At 40.7% G+C, this 16180-nt stretch overlaps 2 protein-coding genes across 7 annotated transcripts in view; one reads left to right on the plus strand and one right to left on the minus strand.

Moving 5' to 3' along the window:
* The first annotated feature begins 866 nt into the window (after nucleotides 1-866).
* On the plus strand, nucleotides 867-4767 carry LOC100229421 (interferon-induced protein with tetratricopeptide repeats 5). The gene is given in 3 exon segments (XM_002188552.7): nucleotides 867-926; nucleotides 928-965; nucleotides 2790-4767. Coding segments are annotated over 3 exon segments (1518 nt in total). The 5' UTR covers nucleotides 867-881; the 3' UTR covers nucleotides 4225-4767.
* Nucleotides 4768-7035: 2268 nt separating this feature from the next.
* SLC16A12 (solute carrier family 16 member 12) overlaps nucleotides 7036-16180 on the minus strand; it is a 41396-nt gene continuing 32251 nt past the window's right edge. For all 6 annotated transcript variants that reach the window (XM_072931103.1, XM_072931102.1, XM_072931101.1 and 3 more), the window contains exons 5-7: nucleotides 13649-14240; nucleotides 12312-12571; nucleotides 7036-10849 (exon numbers count right to left, since the gene is read on the minus strand). In XM_072931103.1, coding sequence (XP_072787204.1) covers nucleotides 10587-10849; nucleotides 12312-12571; nucleotides 13649-14240 — 1115 coding nt within the window. In that variant the 3' untranslated portion in view covers nucleotides 7036-10586. The remainder of the gene's footprint in view (nucleotides 10850-12311; nucleotides 12572-13648; nucleotides 14241-16180) is intronic.

Below are 16180 nucleotides of genomic sequence, written 5' to 3' on the forward strand. Positions count from 1 at the left end.
TCTTGGTTCTCTTTGTTACTCCCAAAGTCAAGTTTACAGAGCCAGGTCTGCATTTTAAATTTTTTTAAACTAAGCATCAATGAGTTGTTCATAGATGCTCTAGTCCCCAGGCCATTCCCATCTCTGTTGCCATGTGTGTAGCCTGTAGCAGCATCAGGCTGTAAGCTTTGCACCGGCTTTGCATGGCCAGGGGACCAAGGTCTGCTCAGTTTGACCTTTTGTTTTGCTTGGCACACCTGTGGCAGCAGTTTCTCAAACTGACTGCCTCTATCTAGTGTGATTTGTGAAAGGATAGTCGTGGGTTTATGTAGAGAGCAGCAGCAAACATTTCCTGCAGATAGGATATTTAGTACTCTTGGACAATGGCATGGTGCAGAAAAACACAGGCCTGGTACAGCAGCAGAGACCTCGTGGTGTGGAGGCACAGGATGAAGGAGTGCAGAGAGGGAGATAAGGGTTGTTTGTGTGTGTGTGTAACGTGGGTGACACAACACCAATAAAACAGGAGCCTACAGCATGGCACAGAATTGTGCAAAGATGCATCAGCAGAGACACGAGGGGCAAATGACCCTTCCCTAACCTGTGCATGATAACCAGGACAGCCCCCACTAGCCTGAAATATTCTCTTTATCATGGATGTCTCTGCCTTTGAATATAGTAAACGCTGGGAGCATTAGGAGCTGTTGCCACATTCTCCACAACACTAAGTAAGACATGGCACAGAGCCAGGCTGAAACAGAGCAGCTTAGGGACTCGGTTTCAATTCCTCGCCTGCAGACTGATCATTCTGTTTTGGCAAACCAAGAGAAAAGCGAAGTTTCAGTTTCTTATTCTCAGTGATTGCATCACAGATGCCACGAGGGTGGGACCAAATAAATAAAATGGAAGGCATAACAGCTGGGGGCAGCACTCCTTTGGCTTTGGAGCTGCCTGAAGACAAGTGAGCAGAGAAGGAAGACCATGAGGTAAGAAAGCAATCCAGTCTCTGAAAGATGTTTTTTTTCTCTATGTCACAGGAAGATAATGCTTATTATTTACATAAATGTAAGCAGTGAGGGACTTTGAGCATCTAAACAACGGAAAATATTTCTCAGAATATTTTGAGAAGAATCAAAATAAAATAAGGATGCTCTTGAATGTTGTCAAGTTATTGCTTCTCTAATGAGGTTCAGTCTCTGTGAGTAGAACAGAAAGTCAGAAAAATTTTGTGCATGCAGTGTGGGGATGAAATCCAGGCTGCAGCAGGTGCAGCCAAAGAGGTATAATCTGTCTCTCAGACCTGTGTTTGTGATTCCTCCTTGATTTGCTTCCTCATAATTTTTCAGTCTTTCCACTCAGTCCTTTTTTTACCCAAAAGATTTGATTGTGTAGTTGAGCAGCAGCACATGCTGTGCCCCACAGGGTGTTAGACCTGTTAGGAGTTACAGGAGGGACAGCAAGGAAGTGTTTCTCAGGAAGATTTGACTGACAAGCCTCAGTAATAGAATTGTTTGTCAATCCTTCTTTAATTAAGGGAAAGCACAGTGTGGACTAAAATGTAATCTCTGTGTTGTAAAAATGTCCCCTTGATTGTGTGATAAAGGCCAGTCTGTGCACCCACACAGGTAGGCAATGGCAGCAGGGGAAACCCAAGTAACACCCTGCCCTGCTGGCTCCCAGGCCCCATTTGGGAAGAAAAAGCTGCTGAATGATGGAGAGGGATTGTCCTGATTTCATCTGGTAGAGAGTTAATTTCTTCTCAGTAGCTGGTAGTGAGCAATTGTACTGTGCACCACTTGTTTTTCTTTGAGTTTTATTTTTTCCTTTTATCATAATTATTAATATTTACTATTACTATATTTTAGTTTGTTTCAGTTATTACGATTTATTAAATTCTGACCTTAACCTACAATTTTTACTTTTGATTCTCCTCCCTGTTCCACCAGTGAGGGACAGGAGATGAGTGAGGAGCAGCATCATGCTTGGCTGCCAACTGGGCTTAAACCACACCAGGGATACAGGACTATTAAGGACCAGTAGAATGTCACCAGGGTCTGGTTAATAAGGGTGTGTGAGTGTGTGTGTCTAGGGATGAGGCACCTGGGGCAGAGAGAAGCTCCCTAATCAGCCACTAGACATCCAGAGCCAGCATCTGAGAAGCCACAGGGGTTAGTGAGTGAGTGTGTGTTTTGCACCAGCAAGTGGAATGGGGTTGCATACTCATGGGCTGTGCATCCAAGTGCCAGCAACGGGAGAGGCTGGTGAGATCTGGGACCCAATTCCTGGATATATTAACCATATAATCAGTATAACCATTACATAAGAATGGTGCTATGATTGTACAAGGATTTAAAAATGCAGGAAATTCAAAATTAAATTCATAATACAAACCACAGCATGTTCAAATGTTTAGGAAATGGACTAAATTACATTATTTATAGTTCAATTATTTATGTGATTAAATCTTTTGGGTAAGCTTCAGCAATTTGTTCCCAGCACAGGAAATATGTCCCTGAGGCCCAAGGGTGTGCCACCTGTACTACAGAGACCAACCTTCCATTTTAACATCCACAGCAACATCTGTTTCTGTGTAAGAGGTGCCATCATACACTGGCAAAAAGAATCACTAAAATCACTATTCAGCATTTTGGAGCTAGGGCTCCCTACAGCTTTGGCTTGTTTGAAGTATTGTGGACTAAGGGCATCAAGTGAAGCATTGCCTGTCTTTAAAGTACATCATGCCTGGTTTAAAAACAAGATTAGCAAAAAGTAAACGGGGTATAAATAACTTTTTCTTTGATTTCTTCTAGTACCATTTCCAAGGATTCCTTGAAGATTTCCCTGTTGCAGTTAGAATGTCATTTTACGTGGGCTTTGCTGAAGAAGCATGTAAGTCTTGAGGCCCTAGAGGAAACCATACTTGATCATATCAAGTTTTTGTCAGAATATGAGATTAGAGATTATAATATGCTCTCCTATGTAAACTACCTAAAGAATTCAAATGAGAAAGCCCTGGAAAACCTCAAAAAAGCTGAAGAAGCTATTCAAAAACGTCATCCAGATGAAATTGACTGGAGAAGTCTTGTCACCTGGGGGAACTATGCCTGGATCTATTACCACATGCAGAGATATGAAGAAGCTCAAACTTACGTAAGCAAAGTGGAAAACAGCTGCAAAAAGCTTTCAAGTACTGCTCATGGGAAGATTCAGCTTCCAGAGATCTATGCTGAGCAAGGATGGGCATTATTGCGTTTTGGGTTTAATTACTTTGAGAGGGCAAAGAATTGCTTTGAGGAAGCTATGAAGAGTGAGCCTGATAACCCAGATTTTAATGCTGGCTATGCAACAGCCATGTATCGCTTGGAAGTTAACTCTCAGTGGTACAGGGGAGAGACAACGCCATGCCTCGAGGCCCTGAAGCGGGCAGTGGAACTGAATCCAAAGGACACTTCTTTAGCGGCATTACTCGCATTAGTACTTCAGCGATTACATCGAGGTCATGAAGGCGAGAGGTACATTCAAGAAGGACTGCAGAAAACCCCTGACTTTCCTGTTTTCCTGCGACATGCTGCTAATTTCTACAGAAAGAAAGGAGAAGTGGACAAGGCAGTGGAGATTTTGAAGAAGGCCCTAGCACTGACGCCAAAGTCTGTCGTTCTGCATCACCAACTAGGACTCTGCTACAAATTCAAGGCACTTCAATTGAAAAAGACAAGACACTCACCTCAAGAGGAAATGGCAAATTTTATGCAGCTTGCCATTTTTCATTTTAAAACAGTGATTGACAAAAAGCCAGTATTTTTTTATGCCTATAGTGACCTAGCAAAAGCATATGCAATAAGCAAGAGGTATGAAGAAGCAGAAGAGATATATCAGAAAGTGCTTCAGAAAAATGATATGGCATGTGAAGAAAAACAAGAAATCTACTTGAATTATGCCTATTTTCAGCAGTTTCACATGAAGTCAGAATCAAAAGCCATTAAATATTACATAGAATGTCTGAAAGTTGAAGCAGATTCCTATGCAAGAAAAAAGTGCAGTGAAGCTGTGGAGACATTATTGAAACAGAAAATTGAGAGTGGTTTAGGAGATGCCACTGATATTGGTACACTTGGACTTGTTCATAACCTAAATGGTAAGAAACAAGAAGCAATTGAATGCTATGAGGAAGCCATTGCTTTGGATCCCAACAATGAAGAATATCTGAATACGTTAGCTGAGCTACAACTTTCCATCTCAAGCTAAAGCTCACAAAAATCCTGTGTACCAAAAAACTGTGTACCCCAAACCAAGGAGGTTTCAACACTATCAAAACTTTTTTTGTTGTTTGTTTTTCTTTTGATAATATAGAAACTGCAGATGATTATTGATTTGTGCATTGACTAACATAGAGCATGCTTGGATAGCTATATAATATATATAATATATATTTATAGCTAATCTAACTTAGTCTTCAATGCTAACATGGGTATAAATGTTGTATTTAAGCGATGGTCTGTAGAACTTCTATGCTGAAATCAGGTATTACCTTCTTCTTAGAAAAAGATAAGGGAATCATATTATTGTATTTTGTCTTTATACTTGAAGGGCATGCTTATACACAAATAGAATTTTTTAAGTGTTTCAAAAATATCTTTTGTAGAATAAACTCCTGTTGAAGGCTTGTTCAGTTTACTACCTTGTATGCTGTTTAATTATGAAAAACAAACACTTTTTAGCTAGTCCACTGGAAAGTTTAGAAAATGTGTATTATTGTTGTGAGCTATTAAAGTCTGTTGAATCTATAAACTGTTGCTTCTGGATATCTCTCTGATGACCACCCTTCATGTTAGTAGATTAAATAAAGAGAAATAGCCATTCAAAAATGTAAGAAGGATAAAGTTTTGATAAGATATGAAAGGCTGAGGAGATAGCCCCATTAATTTTTCTGAGCTCCCAGCAAATCTGGCTCCAGGGGCATTACACCAAAGAATTAAACTGTGCACAAAACAGCGTTTGTCTAGTTTACCCAAAATACCCTATCAGGAACCACAGCAGCAAACATCTGGAGAGGAAGGAAGGACACTCCTTGAGATGCCCAAGAGACGGTTGTGGCCATTCTAGTCAAAAAAGCCAGGGATAGCAAACACACACAAGAAATGGCCTAAAGTGAACATGGAGGGGAGAGTACAACCAGAGCACATTTGGGTAACCACCACAGAGCAGGGCAGGGGAACATAAGGGGCATGTGGAAAGAGGGGTGGATGCCTGAAGCAGCACTTCAAGTCCCAGAGAGCAGCCCGTGCTTTTGGGGCCTGATGCACACTTGCAAAAAAGCTAATGAAGAAAGGCAAAGGACAGGTCTTTGGAGATCCAAAGGCTATCTATTGCTCCCAAGACAAAGAACAGGGTGCAGGGCACAGGGTTAATTATGAGAAAAAAGGGGTGGATCTGAGGCCAAGGACCAATGGTAACAGGAAAAAGTGGTGCAGGGAAGGAGCAGCAAACTAGGGGGACCAATAGGATAACAGGGGCAGAACACTGCAGCAAATTGGGGCCAACAGGGATTGAGAAAGGGGAGATGATTCTAGTCCATGTACACATATGGTGAACAGGGGCTGAATGGGGGTGGAATTGGGAGAACCAATGAAACTTGAAATATTAACATGTGCATGCAAAGGCCTATGGGAGGGAGGCTTTTCTCACCCTAAATTTAGAGGGGTGTTTCTCCTAGCTTGTTTCTGCTCTTCCTAAGTTAACGTGCTGTTGCTTCAGTGGTAGGATTTTGGGCCTCCACAGGTGCCCATAGGGTCTACATGATAAGAAAGTGCTGAAATGCCCAAAGTCTGCAACTGTCCAAGTAAATTTTGATATTTTTTGTAGTATTCTGTTCTAAATAGTGACAGCAAACTGGAGACAGAGCCCATCAAGAAGGATGTGCACTTTAGTTTCTAGCCATCCTGGAGCATTCCCACCACCACCAACAGCACCCCTGTACAGACAGGATGACAAGCCATGAAGGAGTGCAAAACACCAATGCCAGATCAAAAAAATAACAATAAACCTCCTTCTCAGCCCTCCTTCAGAGAATCTTTCATAACACGAGCAAAAGCAATCAAGTTACATAATAGCAAACAACCTCTTCCTAAGAAATAGCTGGAGCAAAACCCACCCTTGTTTCCCCCAGCCACCTGCCAGCTTCTCTCTTACATGCAAAGGCAACCCTACCTAGGGAAGGAGTGGTGGGGAAGGAGAACAGGAAGGACTGGGAGCACTCCTGAAAGCTGACTGGGACAACAGTGGGGGCAAAGTCAGGAACTGGTGACACGACGTTGGTGTGCCCAGCTATAGGGACAAAAAGGTCTGTTAGATGACCTCACTGCCTTTGTAAACCTTGAGGGCTCCTAAGCTCAGCATCATTGCTATCTAAACTCCACTGAGGGCCTAGAGGGTGGAGGGCAGCAGGGAAGAATTTGAGGAAGAGGTGATGCAAGCCATGGTGACACATCCAGTCTCCCCTCTACACTGCCACCAGGACATCTCCTGAAAAAAGAACCTTGAAGAAATAAGGATAAGCTATAAATTAATTTGGGGAAAAAAATGTGAGCCTTAATTTTTATGAAGAGTCATAGCAGCTTGATCTGCACAGTGAAGAAACTGTGAGACATAGTAATGCAAAAAGTGTATTTGTTGTGCCTCAGCTTCTTTGCACTCTGCAGGACTGCTCTGGACCACAGATGCCTGGGGATGCTCCCAGATATCCAGCCTTCTGCATTTTGCCTGTCTTGTAAATGCGGAAAAACATTATTTCCCACAGGGTGGTGCTGCTGCATTGCCTGACATGCTAACATGGGGAGCAGGTTGAGTTGGAGCTTTGGGAGGTAGAGAAAATAAAACACACATTTTGGAGAAATATGTGGGGTTTTTTGGGCAAAACTGGAGCTGCACAGAGGCTGAACATACCTGTTAATTCACACCCAAGTGTGAATACATTACTGAAGCTAATGCTAGCAGTGTAGGGAAAAAATGAGTGAAAACAACCCTTCAGGAAGTATCAATTTATGACTCGCAAGCTCCTTCTAAAGTATATAGAACATTTTACTGAAGCATACCAGAATAATCACTAAGAAGGTATTATTTATTGAGGCAAACTAAGCACTTTGCTATGCTGACCTACAGTTTAAGTTAAACAAGCTCTTCCTTCTCACATAAATTTGTAACACTTTACAAAGCAATAATGTGTGGCAATGTAAAATACATTCATCATATAGTAACACAGCCTTTATCTTTCAGGAGATAAATTATTATCCAAGCTGACAGGAATGTTTCAGGAATACTTCTTCTGAAAAAAGAGTCATTTTTCAGCAGAAGATACTTGACTTTTCCAATGCTGTTTTCACACAACATTCCAAGGTACAATTTGTCAAATGTTCCAGATTATCACTAGAATATAAATAATTTCAAATTAATTATTATTTCCCCATTTCAAACCTCATGGAATGGAGACACATGGGATAACTTCAGCAGCTGTAAGCAGTTTCACTTACTTACACTGAACTTCTATCCACTGCACAGAACAGAGCATAATCCCAGGTGGGATCCATCTGAGGTAGAATCTGTGTTGGACAGATGTTACCCCAAGCCAAGTCCCACCACGCTGTCCTGGGAAGCCGGACAGGCTCAGCAGTGCAGTGCTCCAGCCGAGCTCAAATCCAAAAATGCTTGTGTCCATCAGGGCTGGTAGGAACATAGAATTACAGGATCATTAAGGGTGGAAAAGACCCCTAAATCCTCAAACATTCAGTGTTCATCTGGCAAATTGTTCACAGCTAGCTCACGTATCTTGACTTATTCTCATACCAAGCCATGCCAGGAAATGTCCTCCATGGAGGACACCCTAAATGTTATGATCTCTGAAAAAAAATATTGCTGATGCTATAAATCATTCTTCAAAACCATTGTGAGCCAGAGATTTCTATAATGCGTTGCCTGAAATATTTCACATGGCAGGATGAAGGTGATCTGTTCAGCCTGGGTTCTGTGGGGCAGGAGCTACAAGTTAGTCCTGAGGCTTTGCCAGCCTGGATTGTATTCCTGTTTGTTCCACTTGCAGATCATCTCCTGCTATGCTTCTTTCCTTCCGTTTCTTAGTGGGAGCATCCATGACAGGGCTGATATTTCACAGTGTGCTCTATACACAGAAGTCTTTATTGCAGTATATAAGCTTTTCTCCATTGACTTAAGTCAGAGCAGAAACACTATTGGAAAGCCCTGAAAGAATTTTACCATTTTCTACAAAAGGTCTGTGGATAAAACTAGTTGAATGTTTGCTACTAAATAAGATATTTAAAACAATAAGTACTGCTTAAAAACCATAAAGGGAAAAGCCTATGAACAAAAATGTTAAAATAATAAAAAATGCTAATAATGTATTACACAGTGTAATTTACTATGATAAAAATGCATATAGCATTATTCCAACAGGCTTTTACAATATGCAGTTCCGACATGAACAACAGGTAACATGTTGTGATGCGGTAAACAAAGTAATTATATTTTTGTAAATTTATTTATGGTGGTAATTTAAAACTTGTTAAAAAAATTTTTTTTTTGGTTGACCATACTATTCTCTACTTCTTAAAATATTAAAATATTGTATTAAGATCTAAACCATTATCTTCATCAGTACTAATTAATAAAACAAATTACATTTTTCCCAAATATGCATATCTTTCCTAACTCATTAGGATAATATTTGGCTGTTTTTACATGTTAAATATGTTTTTACATGTTACATATGTTAAAAACTAAATTGGGGACCAAGACTCAATTTTCATGCTGAGCTGAAGAAAAGTTATGTCATTGGCTTTAAGAAGATTTTGCACTGCTGTTGCTTATTCTATGGTCTGTGCACATAGATCATGCTACTGGCTCTGACTACATTCCTGAAGCAGGACAGTGAGAAAGGCTTCATTTAAACACAAATTATTTTGTTATCTTTGAAATACACTTGGATAATAAAACTACTTGATACACATGCTATTCATATATATATATATGTGTGTGTGTGCATATAAATACATTATACTCGTATGGCTGTACTCTTGGTCTAAATCCAGTTGATAGACATCAGTCTATGTTGCTTTCTCTTCCAAGGCACAGGGTGGAAAAGGACACCATGAGCAGCCACTGAACACACTGCAGACTGAAACTACTAGTTCAGTGTGAGTGAAAATTACTTGGACTCTGATCAATTTGTTAATGAACAGAATACAGCCTGATACAGCATTAAAACACTGAAACTATTTGTATTGTAGAATGTGAAGTATTCCATTGCTGACAATGTTTTCACTCTGTAAATATAGAAAATCACAGTATTTATTAGACCATCACATCAGTAAGTTACTCCAAGAGCTACATTCACTCCCTAGCACTGGTGAAGCAGCCAGCTGGAGTATATTCCTCACACAAGCAGCAGGAAACTGCCAGCAAGTCACAGCTCTTATGTTCTGGCCATCAAGGAAAAGTGACCTGACAGCTCTTCAGATGGTACAAATGAGCAATTGGCACCACCTGAAGAGCAAATTCTGGGTCTAAAAAGAGACAGACTTGCACTGCAATACACAGAAACAATTCTGCCAACATCCTCTCCACGATCAGCCTGTGGGGTGGGCAATTTTTCAGCCATCTGGTTGCATGAACTCTAAAGCTCTCTAATAGGTGCTGATTTTACACGAGGAAGAGGCTCTGTGTTTGAAAACACAGGAGCCTCTCTGGTCTCTTGGGCTGCCTTTGGGCTCTTCCAACGAATGCAGTTAAAGCACATTTGTCTATCAGCATGCCTAGTCCCATGGCACAAATTTACTTCTCTTCAGATAAGCAGAGCCACCACAGCACATTTTCCACCCTCCAAGACAAGGATCATCTGAAAGATCATACCCAGAATGTCAGTGTTTAGAAGTTCAAGTTTTAAAGGTATTGGGAAGAAAAAAGAAAAAAAGTAAAATTTGATATAGAGTGTGTGGGAAAGCAGGTCTAAAACCATATTTGAAATTAAATTGCAATGTATGTACAAAGTTCAGGCACATTGTAAAAATTAAAGCTGCTCCAGAGATACTTTCAGCATAAATCAGTTTCCTGCCAGATTTTCTAAAAACAAAAACAAAACAAAAGCAAAACAAACAGATGACTTTGGGATTTGAAACACTTATTTGCAAAGACATTCATGCAGACTGATAAATGCAGAGATTTTTTCATGGTGCGTGTAATTAGTCCATTGAAATATACTAGACCACAAAATGAAAAAGCTTGTGTCATTAATAATATTTTTAAATGTAAATGTTATTGTTCAGTTTTGGTCCTGTGGAGATCCCTGTGGAGTCAACATTGCATTTCAAATAAATCTGTGAACACTTGAATCTACAAAACTGTATTTTCAGTCTAGCTTTCTTCTATTACTGCATTAACTTGGCATTACTGTTGCTGTATTTAGATTTAAGCCACCTAAAACATGACAGAAGAATCTAATTAAAGGTCTTGTTTCACAGGGGAAGTATCTTCAACAGTGTAACACCACTGAGTGCCACGTTTACCTCAGGCTGTGCCCTACTGAATCTCAACAGCCCCTGTCACCTGTTGCTGAAGCTGTTTGTATCCACAGCCAAAAATTCAACATCCCTTTGGTCTAATTCTGCTGTGACAGAATAAGCAATTGCTCCATTTGTCCAGATGTGCTGTTTCAAGGCTGTGTTACCAGTGAGGGATGGCAAATGTGTTTTTTTGATTTTCTTTGCTAGTCTTGCAAAGCACAATAGTGCTGAACTAAATATCATAGAAAATCCACACAGGAGAAATGATGCAGTATAGCTGCCAGTTGTGTCCACAAGCCAACCTGTAGGGGGAAAAAAAAAAAATTTTAGAGGTCCACCAGTATTCTCATGGATAATTTATAAATCCTGTTACCCAGTTAGAAATTTCTGGAGTTATCACATATAAATACAATCAAAAATACAGATTTACATCACCATCACAATACTTTTACATCCTGGGGCAGAGAGGGATTTATTCTCAGCAGGAAAATAATATCTTTATTGCCTTTTGTTTGGAGGTCAAATCCACAAGAAAAGGCAGAGCAGTCATCACCACACTACTAAATAAACATCATGCAACTGCCTGGATTTAACTGGCAGTCTTTAGAAGGGTTAGAGAGCTCTAAGATCTTCCTAAGATGCAGAAACATTTGTTAAGCTATGGCCAGGCTCATGTTTCACTCAAAACAATTATATTTGGCAATATTTTTTGCTATGGAAAATTAAATTAAAAGCTTCATGAGCAGTGATTAATTGGAAATTGATGTAAACATCAGACAAAATATGCAAGATATATATACTTGGTTGTTTGAAAAAGATCTCAGACCATCCACAGTATTAAAAACTGTGTCAAGTGTTTTCTAAAGAATAATAAGGATACAGCTCTCATCCTTACTTCACTGTAATGGTACGGATGGGGAAAATGATGGTTAGATATTACAGGGATGAGTTTATGACCAAACAGGAGTGAAGCTGACTCACCCACCTGTTCTAAGAAATGTAGAGAAAAAAGAAAAGGAAAAAAAAAAAACACATAAAAAAACCAACCTTGGAATTAAACTCTCTTTAGAGAGATTTAGATTTTACAAAATCATGTAATTTCACTGTGAAATCTTTTACTCCTTCTGCTTGCACACTTTCTAAACTACATGAAGTGGTGATGTAACAACTCTTAGAAGCCCATTTCATACTGGTTTGTTTTTTAAATTTCATCTCACTCTATATGTAGAAATTTTTCCATCAAGACCAGGATGGGAGATCTAAAGACTTACAAATGTCCAGGTGTTGCCCTGATTTTCAAAAGTGTTAAGTGTTCTTTTATAGCTCTTTTGAAAGTTTTAAAATTCTTTTAAAAGTTTTGTATGCCTTCTGATGTTTACATAGTTCTACTGGAGTTCTCATGCACTGTTTATGTAAATAGTCATTGTTTTGCATTCTTCTTTGTGTGAGGAGAGAATTGATGGACTGTTGGTTTGACCAGTGTGGTTGGAGAGGTGGCAATTTCATCCTCCAATCCACTGTCACTTTTGGAATTCTGTATATTGCGAGGTCAGAAATAAAATTGGCTCTTTTTCTCTCTTGAACTCACCAAGCTTCTGTGTACTTATTTTGTGTCCAGTAGTGACATCCAGGTGTGTTATTCCTTTACCCAGAGGCTGCCTTCACATTCACTGTGCATTTGCTATCCTTCCTCCCCTTATATCACAGAAATAGGTAAGTCTGAATACTGATATGGTTATAGGAGAGTTATTTGGCAAAACTTACCTGCCACAGGTGGGCTCACTAGATATGGTATGGCGTGAAGAAAATACACAACACCCAGTGCTGATGATAACAAAGGAGTTCCCACTACATCTGCTGTCACAACAGGGATCAGTGTCACATAGGCTCCATCAAAGTAGCCAAAGGTAAATGAGAAAGGCACAAGCAAGGGGAAGCTTTGGAGAACTGGCAGGAAAAGACAAGAGAGGCCATCCATTCCCACAGCAAAGAGGTAGCAAAAGTACCGATGTTTCTTCAGGCACCTGCAAATTTCAAAACAGAAAAGAAAAATATTAACACTGAAACCAGCATTTTAGCTTCTATGCCCTGGCATGCTTCAGTCTATCTCTCTCTTTTCTATAGCTCAAATTTAAGTCAATTGCCTTACACAAGTCTTCACTCAGCAGATGAGTCCAGGTCGGGAAAGTTGCCCACCTACAGCTGCAGAAACATCAGGCCAGCAGCAGCTGTGCTGCCTGCAGTGTTCTTCAGGATGTTCCTAGTGACAGAACACTGCTGCCAGGATTTTGCTCTCCCCTGAAATTTCAATGTTCAAAGCAGTATTTCACTGGGCTTTACATCCCACCTCAGCAAGGTGTTCTCAGTATTATGCATAAAATATTGCAGGGTACCTCTCTTAGCTGTCACCTTTCCTGTCAGCCCTTAAATGTCAGTTAATGTGAGCTAAGTGAGATGGCAATTCTCTTCCTTCCTGCTCCACAAAAACAGTAATTGATTTCCCCCACAAACTAAGTAAGTGCAAAGAATGCATCATTTTAGAATCCAAATCTTTGCTAATTTGGCCAGTATCTACTGATGCTCAGATGCTGTACACTGACATTTGGCATGAGCTGAGTTCACAAAGCATGGTGAGTCCTTATATACTGGAAAATATATAACAATTTTCAGTTAGTCCTTCCTAGCATGTGCCTAACAATACTGGGCCAGACCCTTGACCCTCTTTCATAACTTCTGTGCCTCCCCAGCAGCACAAAAGAGATGGAAAGGCAGAGGAAGCAGGGTGAAATCCCCTTGGAAATAGATATGGAGAATCACACTTGACATATCTCAGGCAATGGGTTACATTTCCACTATCAAACATACAAACACCTCATTTTTGCAGGAAAAAAGATATTAAACCAGCAGAATTGAACAAACTCAGAAGAGGCAAAAGATTAAACAGCAAGCATTCCTGAAAGTTAGAGTGTGTTGTTGGGGTTTTTTAAGTTACACATGCTACAGAAAGAGTACATAATGTTAACTATTATATGTGTTATACCTTGCTTGTATCCAGCTTCCCACCAGCTAAAGCTTACACTTGATCAACCAGAAGCCCTTACCTTCTGTCTGTGAGCCATCCAAAGGTGATATTACCAATGATGTCTATGACACCAAGTATGGACATGAGGAAGGCAGCCTGGTGATGACTCACTCCAACACTCAAAGCATAAGGCACTAGGTAGACAAAAAGAGGGCTGCAGCCATATGCCATGAATAAAATTGACACCGCCAGCACCATGAAGCCTGGCATCAGCAAGAAGTCATATTCCTTCCATGAACAGTAGCATAAACATTCATGAGGCCATAATTTGATTAAAGGTGAACAGATGGACATTCGCTTTAAGTCTTGTTTCTCTGTTTCAGGGACATAATTCTGTTCAAGCAACTCAGAAGCAGTTTTACAATCCTCCTTAAGAGAAATAGGCCGCATCAAGGCACCACAGACACAGAGGTTTAAAACAAAACCTCCCAGGATGAGCAAAGCTCCTCGCCAGGAAAACTGCTCAATTAAGAGCTGGACCACAGGGGCCAGGATGAAGGTACCAATTCCACTTCCTGACATGGCTATTCCATACGCCAGTGCTTTCCTTTTGTTGAAGTATTTGCCCACCATCGCAATGGCTGGAGAATAACAAAGTGCAAACCCAAGTCCTAGAAGAGAAAGCAAAGTGCAGATGGCTTAATACTAAGCATGACATATGGAACATATTAAAACAAACCACATAATGTATTTTCGTTAGTAGAAATGAATAGAAAGCTTTTTCTGATTCTGTATCACGCAGCCCAGTCTGAGTGTGATGAGAAACTAGGGTGATGTCTTTCTTCCACTGGCAGGGTCTCTGACTTAACAAACCTGATGACCATTAATCCACAATAATAAGACTCAGACAGAAATGGTGGGATTCAGTTCATAACAAGAACAATGATGATCACTAAACATGAGAGAACTGGTGTGCCAGCCTCTTCTGCATACAAGATGAGGTCTTGCCCAAGGGTCTGCACCAGTGGTGGCACTGGACACACTGTCCTGATGAGGCACCACTTTGTGTTTGGGTCTGTTGTAACCCTGAACATTGATTTTCAGGTCTCTGAAACACAGTACAAAGAGCCTATCTCTGTTACTAATCTTCTACAAAAAACTTCTCTTGGTCCACTAAACACTCCTTGCAACAGCTGCTTGGAGTCCTGACCATTTTAAATCCCTGTCTACAAGTAAAGAGGGGAGGAAAGCCTCAGAAAGCCAGATCCAGTTGAGTAAACAAATAAGATTCATCTCTTGGATGGAGAAAAAGATTGTGTTCTCTGCTGCAGAACCAGAGAGCAGGTTTTAATCATCAAGTGGTTGCCCTAACAATAAAATATGTATTTCTGAATCAGTAATAGAAATTAGTTCATGACTAGGGTTTTGGAGCATGTCCTACATTGAGTGTAACACAGTCCCCAGTGCCTTTGGCAGAACTTGCTGATAGAGGATAAAACAGTCCCCAGTGCTGTAACCGGCTTGCCACATCCTCCTCAAAGGCCACACTGTGTGGGGCAGGCACTAAACCTGCCAGGATGGAATAAGAGGATTAGAGGGACTCTGGGCAGCGGGTGCCCAGTCTGGCACCCCTCAGGAGGTAGGGCACAGGGCTGGGGTTGGACCTGTACAGGCAGCAGAGCCAGTGGAGCAGCCCTGAGCTAGACATCATCACTCAAGTGCTATGAAAATCATGCTTTATTAGGCATACACACCATTTATTTTTCAGTGAGTTGGCAGGGGGAAATAGGTCTCAAAAAAGACAACAAATGTCCTCTGAAACGTGGAAAGTTCAGAGCTGAAAACATTTTCATGCCTCTTAAAAGGAACTCGGCTACTTACTGACACTCCTCAATCTCACCTCTGCTTCACTCTTTGGTTTCAAGTCCTGCTGCTTCTGTGGATTTAGACATTCACTTGTTGTGGTCCCATCTGCTCTCTGGGTTGGGAGCACCACATCTAGCCTTTACCAGTCAGTCCCCACAGGCTAATAGTTCACTGCTTGTAATGAAGTTGGCTCTTTACCACTCCATGTACAAGTTAAAACTGCTTTTCCACCTTGGCATTCACGGCAGCTCCCACTAAGGAAGCCTCAGACGTATTAGCATGGTTTGTAGCACAGTTCCTCGAGTTACAAGAAGCCTTTTTATTTGTTATGAACACATTTTGTCAAAGATTAACATTGCAATACAGGAGCAGCATGCACTAAAATAAGGATTTTTTTTTTTTTTTTTTTTTAACAAATAAGCTGTTGGCAGCATGTGAACTGCAGTAATTCCACCAACTTCTTACTAAACTCCAGGGGACCAAGTACAAGGTCTTATATCACCGTGGCTACCAGGTCAGTATTAATGAGGAAGGAATGTCAGTGTGACCATGGGCCCCTCTCAAGTTCCTCTGTGCACAACAAACACAGGCAGATAGGACAGAGCAAAGATTTGTTTTCACCATACCTGAGCAAAAATGGAGGAGCTGCTACAGCAAGACTACCAACCAGCAATTATTTTTTGCTGTTCAACTGGAATGTAATGCAGACAAAAGTAAGGCATACAGCTGAGGTGCCTGGTATTCA

Source organism: Taeniopygia guttata, chromosome 6, assembly GCF_048771995.1.
Source record: "Taeniopygia guttata chromosome 6, bTaeGut7.mat, whole genome shotgun sequence".
Lineage (NCBI taxonomy): Eukaryota > Metazoa > Chordata > Aves > Passeriformes > Estrildidae > Taeniopygia > Taeniopygia guttata.